Source organism: Heloderma suspectum, chromosome 3 (assembly GCF_057233095.1).
Source record: "Heloderma suspectum isolate Gila_16-S chromosome 3, 16-S_ref, whole genome shotgun sequence".
NCBI classification, from domain to species: Eukaryota; Metazoa; Chordata; class Lepidosauria; order Squamata; family Helodermatidae; genus Heloderma; species Heloderma suspectum.
In genome coordinates this window covers 188,401,826-188,415,291 of record NC_139460.1, presented here as the reverse complement: position 1 = coordinate 188,415,291, position 13,466 = coordinate 188,401,826, and the positions used below count along the sequence as shown (strand labels likewise).

Genomic DNA, 13,466 nt, shown 5'->3' with positions numbered 1-13,466 from the left:
CTGAGAATAGCATTAAAAATAGGTAACAGAAGGGCACCTCTAAGTAGGGGCTATCTAAAACAATAACCTTTAGTTGAGTTCATTCAAGACAAAGCTTTTAAAAAGGACATCCTTGTCAATGGAGTCCAAGACAGTCTGCCTGTTCCATCCCTGAAGGCTTGCCCAGGTTCAGGTCTTGCTTCCACCAGAAGACTGGAGGACTGGCCATCCCCCTTTGCTGAAGGTGTTGGGTTAGGCTGCCATGAGTCATCATCGTTTGGTAACTATCTCCTGTTGTGATTGGGGCCTTGTGGAAAATATACTGTATTGTATGGAAACCATGCAGGAAATGCATTGTAAGTACATTATTGTAATCTATCAAACTGAATTGTACCTTTTCATTTCTGTGGTCTGGATTACTATTCCTGGTTACACAGTCTGCTGAACCCCGACTCTGATCTGGATCAGTGCATACAACGGGGTCCGACGTACCCCAAATGTTTTTGCATTAGACTACATTTTCAGAATGTGATACCAATAAAATTTACTTTTATGTTTAACTGGAATCATTTTGAAATTCATCACATATTTATTTCTAACTAGGATTTCAAGATGATCCATTGGATCCCAATAGCAGATTGATGCTGTCAAAACAAATGGTGTAGGAGGGTAAAAATATTTTAAAGGCTTCCTACAATGTTCAGTTCATGGCAGTTAATTCCAAGTGTGCCATTCAGAACAGACCACAATATAATTTTTTTGAAATGAGAACACAGGCATGCGTGTGTGTGAGAGAGAGAGAGAGAGAGAGAGAGCGAGCGAGAGAGAGAGCGCATAAATTAAAAATGAAAAGTTACTAAGGAAATGCATATTCTGAAAAGATGTCTCAAACATGTGGCAGGAGCAGTTGACATTCTGTGCTTTGCATAATCTTTGCAGAGTAAGTATTTGACAGTTAGAAAGGGCTGGTTTTGGCCATACGTAAGAATCAGCAATGACCATGGAAAATTTAGAGCAGTGCAGAATGCCAGGCTGCAGGAGACATTAGCACTAGCTGAAGGAAGTAACTCTTCTAATGAATTTGTTCCTACTGGATAATCAGTTTTTTACAGTTCTCACCAGCTGTTTCCAGTTTCCACATAGCTCAGGTAACAGGATGGCAGCAGCTGTCATACAGAATTCACATATTATATGCACATTGCATGTTATAATCTGTCATAGCTGCCTTCTATACTTGCTAATAGTTATCAGTTGTAACAATATCACAGCAAGGAAAAACACAAAGCCTGTAACTTCAATCATACTAGAACACAGTCTACATAAATATGTGAATTTGGTTTTCATATTTCTCAATTAGGAGGAAAATATCCTCAGCATCAATTCTGAACATTCTCTTTCTCAGTTGTGCTACAAGAAGAAAGGTCCTGCCATTACAGTCATCCCCCATCACCTTTGTCTGTGCTGAAGAAACTACTCAAGATTATTCCCTACTATATTTCAGAAACAACAAATAGTAATTAAGAGTTTCTTATGCAACTGTTTGCAGCAAATAACCACACTAATGGCGAGTTCTATATAATTTGTACATCCTTCCCGTCAATTTGCTTGAAAACATAAAATGTAAATGTTATGTACTGTTATCAACTCAGATGGTGAATTTGGTATGAAATAGTTTCCCATTCTCTCCCCCCGCCCCCCCCCCCCCCAATTCAAAGAAGTGCCAGCATTCATGCAAGCACAGTACAACAGAAGGATCGGGGCTTTGCCTCCTTTTAAAAGATTTGCCCTGCACTTGATGCAATTCATACATTAACAGCTCAAGGTTTGAATGCAAGTGAATATTTTGCAAGGTTAACCAAACTTACTGCTATGTAATAAACTCTAGCTTTTTCCACCAAGTTCCAGTTCTTCTCCATATCAAGATGCTTTTCCTTCTTATAGCAATTAGCAGCAGCCAGGTTAGCAACAAGAGACCTAAAATGACAAGAATGTGTCAACATTGTCACCCACTCCCTTAGAACTGCTGCAGTCTTCCCAATCACCCTCAATGAATTAATCCAAAGATGTCTTGTGAACTCAACTCTGATCCTGCCATGCATGTATGGGACTGCAGACAGCTGCAGTTCCAGACAGTCATTTTTCATAAACAGCAATGGCTGGCTATATCCAACCTTAAAGCTATGCACTGCAATTATATTTCTTCAAGTAACATAGATCAGCATTACCAGGATGGCATCCTGTGGGAAGCAAGAGTGGCAAATTAATCCTGTCATCATTCGCTCTAATAGCAAATTTGGATGGTTGAGTGCCTTTCATTGCAGAAGTGAAATGGGGGCGACCCCAAAATAAGGTGGTGGTTTCTATATATTTGGGAAACTCCCTAGGCATGCAGAAGTATAAAAGTTTGTAAATTAAAAGGCCTGACCAATGGCCTAACCAAATTAAAAGGCCTGACCGGTTTCCTTCCAGAATGTATGGAATGTTGAGGATCCAGTTGGGGGACTGTGGGGAAGGGCAGAAGGAAGAAGAGGGAATTGTTCTGCTCAGACTCCTAACAGGTTATGCTAAGTCTCTTGAACTCCCGCTCTCAAGAGGCCTGAACAACACTGCAAGGCTCCTGTTCAAGGAACACTCCTGTTAGAGACTGGGTATATCGTGCAATATTTTGTTGCAGGTCTTATTTATTTGTATAATTTATTCCCTCCACTCTCTGCCTCAAAAAGAGACACTCAAGGTGATTACATCCTTCAACAAATAGAAAATAATCCCCTTGATTCAAACTGTTTGTAAATGATCCTCAAACTCTCCCTTTCACTGCTAATGCTATTCCAACACCTCACTACCACATAATCAAATAGATACATTAGAACCGACACAGATGACAGCTTAGAATGCTGTCTGAATGATGATTAAGGAATTATGCTCCGCATCCTCCCACGATCTATTTCCATTCATCCATGTGACATATAAGAAGTCTGTGCAACAGGGCAACATTGTCTCTGCAGACAGCACAGTGGTGATGTTCTGCTATACCAACTTACCTTCCTGGATTGGTTTACAAATCCAGTTCTATGCTGTATGAAAACTATTTGGTAGAGAATAATGTCAATCAGATTTATTTTCCAACTGATTATTGGAAAATTAAAATGTGCTTCTGTATAGGTTATTTAAAATCTATTTCGTATAATAGTCAACCGAAAACAAGGTGAAAGAGAAAACTCACATTAAAATTCCATATTTACAGAAAAATCCATAATAAATATATTATTATAATAGCATCAGTAAAAAACTTTAATCTGAAAATTGACTTTTATCCTAACTTGGGCAGAAAGGTCCTGCTCAGGAATATATTTTTCCATATAATGCCTAGTTTAGTGGTTCTCAACTGTCTCAGTGAGCCTTCCTTGAATTAATAACTCAATAACTCAAGGTGAGCCAGCCATGTCATGCAAACTGATCCATTATGTGTGAACCCAAAACCGTGGGTTGTTCATGGGTTGTTTCACCAGGCTACAGAGGCAGTGCACAAGACTGGTAAAAACAAGAGCCACTCTACATGGCAGTACTAAGGCACTGCAAAGGCATAACAACAGAAAAACAGCCATGCCAGATCAGACCAAGGGTCCATCTAGTCCAGCATTCTGTTCACACAGTGGCCAACCAGCTGCCCACGGGAAACCCACAAGCAGGACATGAGTGCAACAGCACCCTCCTATGTTCCCCAGCAACTGGCGTACATAGGCATACTACCTCTGATACTGGAAGTAACGTATAGCCATCAGGACTAGTAGCCATAGATAGCCTTATCCTCCATGAATTTTTCTCACTTCCTTTTAAAGCCATCCAAATTGGTGGCCATCGCATCCTGTGGTAGCATTTTCCATTGTTTAACTATGTGCTGTGTGAAGAAATACTTCTTTTTATCTATCCTGAATCTCCTACCCATCAGCTTCATGGGATGACCTGGTATTCTAGTATTATGAGACAGGGAGAAAAATGTCTTTCTATCCCCTGGGCATTTGGGAAACAAAGAGGGAGTGGGTGAAGTAGGGAAACAAACAACCCAGGAATTGAGAAAACAAACCATAGTTTGTTTGACCATCTGCTAGGCAAACCCTGGGCAGGGCAACAAACCATGGCTTAAATAAACCATGGGATAGCATTATGTGCAAATCAGGTAATTAAGGAGTCACATGCCAGCCCATGATAGACCTATGACTGGGGGAAAGAAAATCGCTATTCTGTCCCTAGGTGTAGTCAAGACAAGCAGAAAAAAAAGGACCAGAAAACTGTGTAGATCTACCATGAGGATAGTGGTGAGCCATGATAGTAAATCAATCCCCAGATTTTAAAACTAATTGATGGTAAGCAAATTGGATGGCACTCTAAAGCCACGGAAACCACAGTCAATATCATAAAAACTTATGCTTGTTTAAAAACCTTGAAAAGTGAAGGTACTACATAGCTTATAGTTTTACAAGAGGAATAATCTATAAAGACTAAGATCCAAATAACCAAACAACTAGTTGCACATGTTCAAATATCCTTTTGGGCTTGCGTTTTTCAAACAGCATGCACCCCCCTCCCATGCTGCATGACACTAATTGGACTTTCAAAAGCAATTAAAGTTATGGCCTGGGGGTGGGGGCGGCATGTCTGTTGTTCAAAGGAACAAAAGAAAACCCTACATAGCACACACTTAAAGCAGCTCTTTAGATCCCCGCCAAAATTATCCATGTGTCTCATTTATAATCCCAAATATTTTAAGCAGTGTTTAGTTTTTGAAAGTCCCCTCAGTTTCAACATGGGTTTGTTATGCAGGACAGCTGCTGTTCAAGAAACAGAAGTCCAAAGCCCTCTAGTTTAGTGGTTCATAGAATCATAGAACCATAGAATAGTAGGGTTGGAAGGGGCCTACAAGGCCATCGAGTCCAACCCCCTGCTCAATGCAGGAATCCAAATCAGAGCATCCCTGACAGATGGCTGCCCAGCCTCGTCTTGAATGCCTCCAGTGTGGGAGAGCCCACCACCTCCCTAGGTCATTGGTTCCATTGTCGCATTGCTCTAACAGGCAGGAAGTTTCTCCTGATGTTCAGCTGGAATCTGGCTTCCTGTAACTTGAGCATCATCTGCCTCTTCCATTACTGGGATGAGACAGCCTGGCAGCACTTTTTTACTTGTGGGGAACTTATCCGAGGGGAGTAACTTGAAGGTAAGGGAGCAGTACCATTTATGGAGGAGGTTAAGATGCCCAGGAGCATCAAAATGGTAATTCTTCTGTTGTCCTGAGGGTGGCAGCAAGAATCCCAAGCTTGTATCAGCAGTGAAATAGGGAAGAGTAACAGAAAAATCCTGCTCATTGAGATCTAGCCACTTGAGATTTCATCTTGTCAAGAATTTCCTTTACTTGTTAAATCTGTGTGTATATGGCCTGTTTTATCACAGTAATAATTGTTTTAAAATGGAGAGTTAACACCCTTTTATCTCATCACTTGCTACTAAATCTGGCTTCCTGTAAGCCCATTATCCAGGGCTTTATAGATTGCTCATCTTGTGAAAATATAAAATATGTGGCACATTTACTTTTCACTGTTTTTAAACTGGAACAAATTTAAATGCCATCAAGGATCTCAAGTTCAGAATTTTAAAAATCAATAGAATATAAGTAGATGTTTTTATTCTGCATTAAGTGTCCTCAGTTTGCAAAGTTTTAGTTTTAACTTGCTGTATGAACCTCTGGAGAATTGGTGTTTCTTTTCAATTTGCAATGTGTCATGTGGTGGAAGGAGTTTGAGTTAAATGGCAATGGGAGTAATGACTGGTTAGGAGACAGAGACCAGAGGCTATAAGGAAGAGGCATGACTGGAGCACAAATGTTCTACTTTCTCAACACTAGAGACTTTTATAGATATTGCTTACATGTTTCCAAACCATAAAAGCTAGAACTTGCATAGAGCACTTGCTTTACATTAGATGTGTATGTAGCTGTGGAAGGATAGGGGAGCGAGCTCACTCTTCCACCATGATGATAGAGAAGACTGGAGCAATAGGTCACCCTGGCAAAAGGGGCACATATGTTAAGAATGAAGACCTACTCACTGTGATATCTGCAACAATCCCAAATTAGATCCAACTGGAACACAGAACTGCACAAGGGTCCTAGCCACCCATAAGACTGTCAATGCTATAACATCTCAGTTGCCATACCCAACATGACTGTGTTGAAGAAAGCTGATTGAAGTGACCCTAAAGCTGCAATTATCTTGGGACTTCCTCCTAAATCTAATACTGGACCATGACATTAACTTGAAGTAATACAGAACAGTTTGCACCATTTAGCTGGAGCAGCTAGGAGTGTCTACTCCTATTTGTTTATTTAACATAGTTTGATGGGATAAGTAATAGCTGCTATTTGAGAAAGTTAGCCTGGCTAATTAACCAAGAAAGCAAAAACTAGACTACAGAGATTGTTAACTTCCTTCCTTGAAAAACATAGCATGATGCAGAATCAACACACAGCTTTCATTAGCAACAACAAGATAATATCATAATCCACTTTCCTTCACATGACACTTGTTCTCCTCCAGGCAGCTTCCTTTGCAACAGGGTTAATTGTTATTTTTTCTTCGTCTCCCAGTGGATATTAGGTGCTCTTTTCTGGTTGACAGCTAAGAATGATTTCTCTCTGCTTTATCTTGCAGGGAGAACTACCACTTTTATACAATGGCTACTTAGCTTGCAGATATTCCTTTTTATTCGCATTTTTCAAACTTAGCTCTGTAATAATGAGAGCAAGTGCTTGTGCCCATGGGCAATATACCTATCTGTCTAAAATTCAGAGATTGAAAAGCCTCCCAACGATCTCCACAGAGGCCTGGTTTGGGCATAATGCTAAACCACAGTTTAGTATTACAGAAACAAGCCTGCTTGAGCCTTGGGCTTAAATGCTTTCCCCTCCTCCTTGAGCATGTGCCAGAGGAGAAGACTGAAAGCATCCACTTCCAGGTTTAAATTAACTGTGGTTTGTCATGGCAACTAACTGTGGTTAGTTTAAACCATGCCTATTGAAAGAAGCAAAGATCATACTGTGATTTCTAACCTTAGCTTGTTTCAATAAACCATACTTTAAAGCAGTGGTGCAGAACCCTCCGCAGGCTGGATGTCTTAAGTGGACTTGGCTGTGGCAGCTGACTTCAGTGAGCATGGCTACACCAACTTATGGCATCTGCCCACCTATTTTCACTATCTCCGTGCTGAGGAGAGGCATGGAATCTCAATCTCAATGGACTGAAACTCAATCCAGACAAGACAGAGGTACCGTTAGTGGGTGGTTTGTCTGCCCGGCTAGGTGATATTCAACCTGTTCTGGACAGGGTTGCACTCCCCCTAAAGGATCAGGTTCGTAGTTTGGGGGTGCTCTTGGATCCAGAACTGTCACTTGAGACACAGGTGAACTCAGTGGCACGGAGCTCTTTTTATCAACTTAGGCTGGTATATCAGCTATGCCCTTATCTGGACAGAAATAGCCTAGCTACAGTTATCCATGCTCTGATGACTTCTCGTCTGGATTACTGCAATGTGTTATACATGGGACTGCCTTTGAAAACGGTCCAGAAACTTCAGCTGGTCCAAAATAGGGCAGCAAGATTGTTGACAAGGACTGGCCAGCGAGCTCATATTACGCCAGTACTTTTCCAGCTGCACTGGCTGCCAGTCCATTTCCGGGCCCGATTCAAAGTGCTGGTATTAACATTCAATGCCCTTAACGGCTTGGGGCCAGGTTACCTGAAGGATCGCCTCCTCCCATATGTGCCTGCCCGGACCTTAAGATCATCGTCAGCGGCCCTTCTCCGTGAGCCCCTGCCACAGGTAGTGAGGCGGGTGGCTACTAGGAGGAGGGCTTTTTCTGCTGTGGCACCCCGGCTCTGGAATGAGCTCCCTAGTGAGGTTCGCCTGGCACCTACATTGTATTCCTTTCGGCGCCAGGTGAAGACCTTTTTATTTTCCCAGGCATTTTAGCATTTTAGCTTTCTAAATTTTTAGCTTTGCTGTTTTAAATCTGGATTTTAAACTCCTGCACTGCTGCTAGGTTTTATTGTGATTGTATTGTTATATTGTGGTTTTAATGTTCTATATATTTTATATTCTTTTATTGTGTGCTGTTTGGTTTTAATTTTTGTGAACCGCCCAGAGAGCTTCGGCTATTGGGCAGTATAGAAATGAAATAAATAAATAAATAAATGGAACTCCGCCGAAAGTGGGAGGAGTGGCTCCTCCCAGTGACAGACAAGTCCCTGGGTTTACACCTCACTTGTCTTCCTGAGGGGAATGACAAGCAGATTGCGAACAGACACAGCAGGCATTGTGCACCTCCCCCATCAGGCATGGTGAGAGGTGCATGAAAGGAGACTCAGCCAGACCCCACTGTTATCTCCGATCTGACAGTGGGGATTCTTCACTGGGAGCAGTGAGAGGCACATGAAGGAAGACTCAGCCAATGCCCACACCTCACTGTTATCTCCAATCTGACAGTAGGGATTTCCCTGCATGCTGCTCCCTTTCTCAACTGGGAGGGGGAGCAGCACACAAGGAAATCCCTGTGTTATCTCCAACCTGAGATTGGAGGTAACAATGAGGATTCCCCCAGGGAAACGGAGATTCCCCCACGGTGACAAGCCCCACTCCCTGGAGGATCTGTGGGCTCGACTGGAGAGCCTGGCAAGCCAAATTAGGCATGCAGGCTGGGGTTTCTGCACTCCTGCTTTAAACTAACTGCAGTTTATCCTTATTGGATGCAATGACAAACCACGGTTAGTTTAAACCTGGAAGCAAATGCTTCCAATCTCCTCCTCTGATGCACGCTGTAGGAGAGGGGAGGAGGGAATGTTCGAGCTAGAGCAGGCTCATTCCCGTAACAACAAATGATGGTTTAGCATTATGTTCCAACCAGGCCACAGTTATACTATTTTGCACTCCAGGGGCTAATTAAACCCTTGCAACAAAATGCTAAAACCAAAAAATGCTAGACCGGGGATCATATACTTTATCACCACCACCTTTTTAGTAAAATTAATTTTGATACGTTAAGTATCCTATGCTCCAGCAACACAGTGAAGTTTAGGGGACAAGCTCTATTCTGTGGAGAGCGGTTGCCTGTCCCTTGGGTTGAATATATGCTATCCAGATTAATCAATCCTCCCTTCTTGACTGTTTCCCATTTCCTAAGCAGGACACACAGTGACTCTACTGCATCAGCCATCTTCTCACTTTTACTCTCTCACTCTCCACCCAAGTTCACATCAGTGGACAAGGCTGCCAAAGCCTCTTCATCCTTCTGGCCCCTCCAACCTAGTAACAATATTAGGATTTAAAATGTTCAAAATGCTTCACATACCATACCTTGTTGTAACCCTTAAAACAACCATGAAAGTTAGATCAGTATTATCCCCATTTTGTACATGAGCGCTGATGATGAGGCTGAGTGTTTGTTGTTCTGACTAAGTCTACCTATTGTCTTTATGACACAGAGAGGTGAGATTCAAACAGGAAACTTCCTGATTTGTAGCTTAGGGTTCAATCCTATCGAGATAGGCGGCTGCCTCCGAATTTGGAGGCGACCGCCTATCCAAAGCAAGGCAGGAGAAGCACAGAGGGGATCGTTCCCTCTGCATTTCTCCTGCCCTGCATTTTTGGCTAGATAGCCAATTGCGGCTCTCCAAATGCTGAGCAGGGGAGGAGGCTGCTGTACGACACACTGGATGTGTCGTACAGGCATTTCCGCCCTCCCCGCTCTGGATTGCCCCCAGACATGCCCCTTTTGGGCTGTTCTGTGCTCCTCTTGCGAGTGCGGACAAGGCTGTTCCGCGTTGCCTCTGAGGCAGAACGGAAGTGGGTGGAGGTTGGTTCCCAGAAAACAGGATATCCTATGGCCCGCTAGCAGCTGTCTAGCGGACATAGGATTGCTCCCTCCAACTCTTAGCCACTTACATCAGCTCTCAAAAGCCTCCCACTAATTCTGTCAGCAAAGGTTTTAAGACCCCAAATTTCCAGCAATGGCAATTAGGAAGACACAGAGATCATTTGTCTGTGATGCTTCTGGGTTGGGTTTATTGGTGAAGCCGCTGAGTTGGGTTAGGTGGAGGCAAATAAGTAAAGATGGGGATCAGCAGCAAGTAGGAGAGATTTTTGAGAGGAGATTTTCTAGTCACCATCTTCTCAGCATAGCCTACAAAATGTAGTTGCAGACCTCTGCCGTATTCCAAAATACGTATTTCCTGTTTCCTCGGTTTTCATATTCAAAGGAGAGAAATTCTCAGTGAAAAATGTATTGGACCTGTTGTCACTTGTGATGCAGGCAGCACAGGTTCCAGTTGGCTCTTCACTCTGCTCATAGTAATGAGCATCCACATGAGCTTCTTCAGTTTTCTTCTTTAGGATCTCACCAAACTTATCTGTTCCAATGCACCCAAAAAATGTTGCAGCTTTGTAAGGGATCTGGATCATCCACTGCAAAGACAGAAGGAAAAAAAAATTACTTAGAATGTTTGAAACAATATGTTGATTGTTATGTTTATATACAGCAATTTATTAACTTAAAAAAACAACTAAAAATATACCAATGGGTGCACACATCATAAAACAGATGGAAAGGAAAGGAAAGGTTCCTCCTGTGCAAGCACCGGGTCATTACTGACCCCTAGAGCGACGCCGCTTGCGCTGGCATTTTCGTGGCAGACTATAGCGGGGTGGTTTGCCAGTGCCTTCCCCAGTCTTGACAACTATTTAAATGTAAACACCCCAATAACTAGTTAATGGTTTCGTCCCTCTTATCTTCATCTCCTTATATTAAGCTAAGGGATCAGATATTACATTCCAATTTTGATTCACCTCAGATTTTGAATATCATTAGGTCTTTAATCGAGCTAATTAGATCTTCTTTAGAGATCTCTATAGGAAAGAATACATTGCATCTGAAGGCCCAGTCATGGTTTCATAAGGAATGCCAACTCAAAAAGAGATCTAACAACTAACAAAAACAATTAAAACAAATTTTGCTGTCCAAAATTTGGAAGCATTTTTAAAACCCGAAAAGGAATATAATTTAGTCCTAAGAAGGAAAAAAAAAAGTTGAAAAAGAGCTTTGGACCTATCTTTTGCTTAAAGATCAAGCAAAATTTTGACAAATAGTCAGTTTTGCTAAGAGGCCCAACAGAACTGTTTTGGTTCCAAATGTTCCAAAATATAAATGGGTGAGTTATTTCATGCTATTCAAAAACAAAAAACACAGCCTCAACACCAATATTCTGGAACCCTGCCTTGAGTTAGATAACCTAGATAACATGGCTACTAGTTGCTGAAGCCAAAAATAGGAGGTAACTAGAGGGTTTTTTTTTTTTAAGCAGATAACTAGTTAAATAATATCCTTGCATTCTCTTATATCTAGGTAGATATACAATTATCTTTAGGTTATCAAATGGATTAGCCACACTGATGTAGACTAGGAAAGGACTGCATAGAAGATCACCAATTTTATGTGAAACCAAAACATCTCCAGCAAACTCGGATAATAAAGCAAAACCAAAAAGCAAAGGTTTGAAATACATTTAAATAACTGCTTGCTAAACAATAAAACAGCAAAAACAGACAAACAAACCTACCGTTATCTCCCCAAACTTCTCCTCGGGCACAAAATGCCACAATAGTTCTGAACCATCAAAATAAAAGAATGTTGGGGTTGTTTTAAGCAACACTTGATTAATACGTGAGAAAAAAGACATCAATGATACGAAAAAGGAGAAAATACAAAGCTATTATTAGGCACTGGTAATAGCATGAAACACAATTCTCAAAGTATAAAATGTAATTTTTAAAAAATGGATTTAAAATTTAAATTTTTTTATTTGTTAAAAAAACATAAAGTACTAAATTTCTCTCAAACTTAAAAAGCACAGTTATAATTAAATCTCATCATAAACATGCTAATCCTACACATTCAGTCTCATAAAAATGAAGTTACCTGCCAATCAGACATGGGTATTCATTTCAGTTTTTTATCTCATGAAAATAGCTTTGTCCAGTCTAACAGCTGTTGCTTCCTGAAAATTCTGGGCTTTCACAGTTTCTATGACTAAAGCCACATATGCAACACACAGGCTAGACAGGATTGTTGTTTGGTGCTTATGTGGCAGTGAAGATAGGCCAAGCAAGGGAGAGGAGTTAAGAAAGAAAGACAATATAGCAGGATGGATAAAAATTGCTGCTTAAAATAAATCCCAAAAAATTGATTTTAAAAAACTAAAATTGGATTTTTTTTCAGCCTAGTAACTATCAAACCTTGCTTTGACCTATCAGTCAGGGGCATTTCATTTTTGTTTGCTACTTTGTTTTTTGTGAGGGCAAGGCTAGGCCAAGACAAGAGTGAAGCAGAAAGGAGCAACACTGGAAAGAAAAAGAGAAGGCAAAATTGTCTAACGTGCACTTTCCTATATTCTCATAATAAGGCTGCAATCCTATACCCACCTAATTGGGAGTAAGCCCCACTGAACTCAATGGAACTTATTTCTGAGGAGACATGACTGTGCTGTTAACCTCAAACTGTCATGGGTGATGGCCATAAGAAAGACTCTGTATAGGAATATTTTAAAGACATTCCTTCTATAGGTTAAAAAAAAAGGAAAACATGCGAAATATATACACTGAGACAAAGAGATGCAAAGACTTCTTGTAAGAATGAAGCAGTGCAAATAATATTCTATTTCGTTGTAAAGTAACATGGGTTAGTGGTCAGATCTGCACCATTGTTCAGGGAATATATGAAAAATTTTCAATGGGAAACTTGATTTAAATCAGTGATTTAAAATGGCCTTTTTCTTGCTGATTTAAATAATTTAAAACCTTGATTTGAATCAACTGCTAAGTACAATTAGGCTTGATCCATAGAAAAGGAATGAGGTGTTGCACAGTAATAGAGCCAGTTTGCATGACATGACAGCCCCTCATGGGTTAATGAATCCTCAAGGCGCTGCAGCGCATGCTGGACACGATTATGAGTATGCAACATGTAGGGGTTGTCTGCAGTTGGCAGTTGCTGTGGCATGCAAACACAGCTGGAGCAGGTTATTTGAGGGCTAAACAACCTTCACATAACCCTACAACTTCTGAGAGGGTTGTTTAGTCCTCAAACAGCCCCCACCGGCTGGATTCACATGAGACAATAACAGCCAACAACCCCCTATTGGGGTTGCATATTCATAATGGCAGCTGGCACGCGCTGCAGCTCCTTGAGAGTTAAGTAACACATGATGGACTGCTGTGTCGTGTGAATCAGCTCAATATTCTCTGTGGGATTGCAGCCACTGAAAAACAACTACTACAGTTGTAAGTAAAGAAATCATTCTCTTCTTACTATTACTGGTCAACACAGTAACTGTCTTGAATACCAAGACAGCAGAATTAAATTGTGCCACATGCAGGACACAATTCTATAT

General features: G+C 41.2%; 1 protein-coding gene across 4 annotated transcripts in view; it reads right to left on the bottom strand.

Moving 5' to 3' along the window:
* The window catches only part of ADK (adenosine kinase), a 532,303-nt gene that overhangs the window by 255,231 nt on the left and 263,606 nt on the right, over positions 1–13,466 (bottom strand). For 3 of the 4 annotated variants that reach the window (XM_084845185.1, XM_084845186.1, XM_084845187.1), the window contains 2 exons: positions 10,313–10,485; positions 1,845–1,953 (listed from right to left, as the gene is read on the bottom strand). In XM_084845185.1, coding sequence (XP_084701311.1) covers positions 1,845–1,953; positions 10,313–10,485 — 282 coding nt within the window. Of the gene's footprint in view, positions 1–1,844; positions 1,954–10,312; positions 10,486–11,636; positions 12,149–13,466 lie in introns of those variants that run through there. The other variant, XM_084845188.1, reaches the window with a different exon arrangement.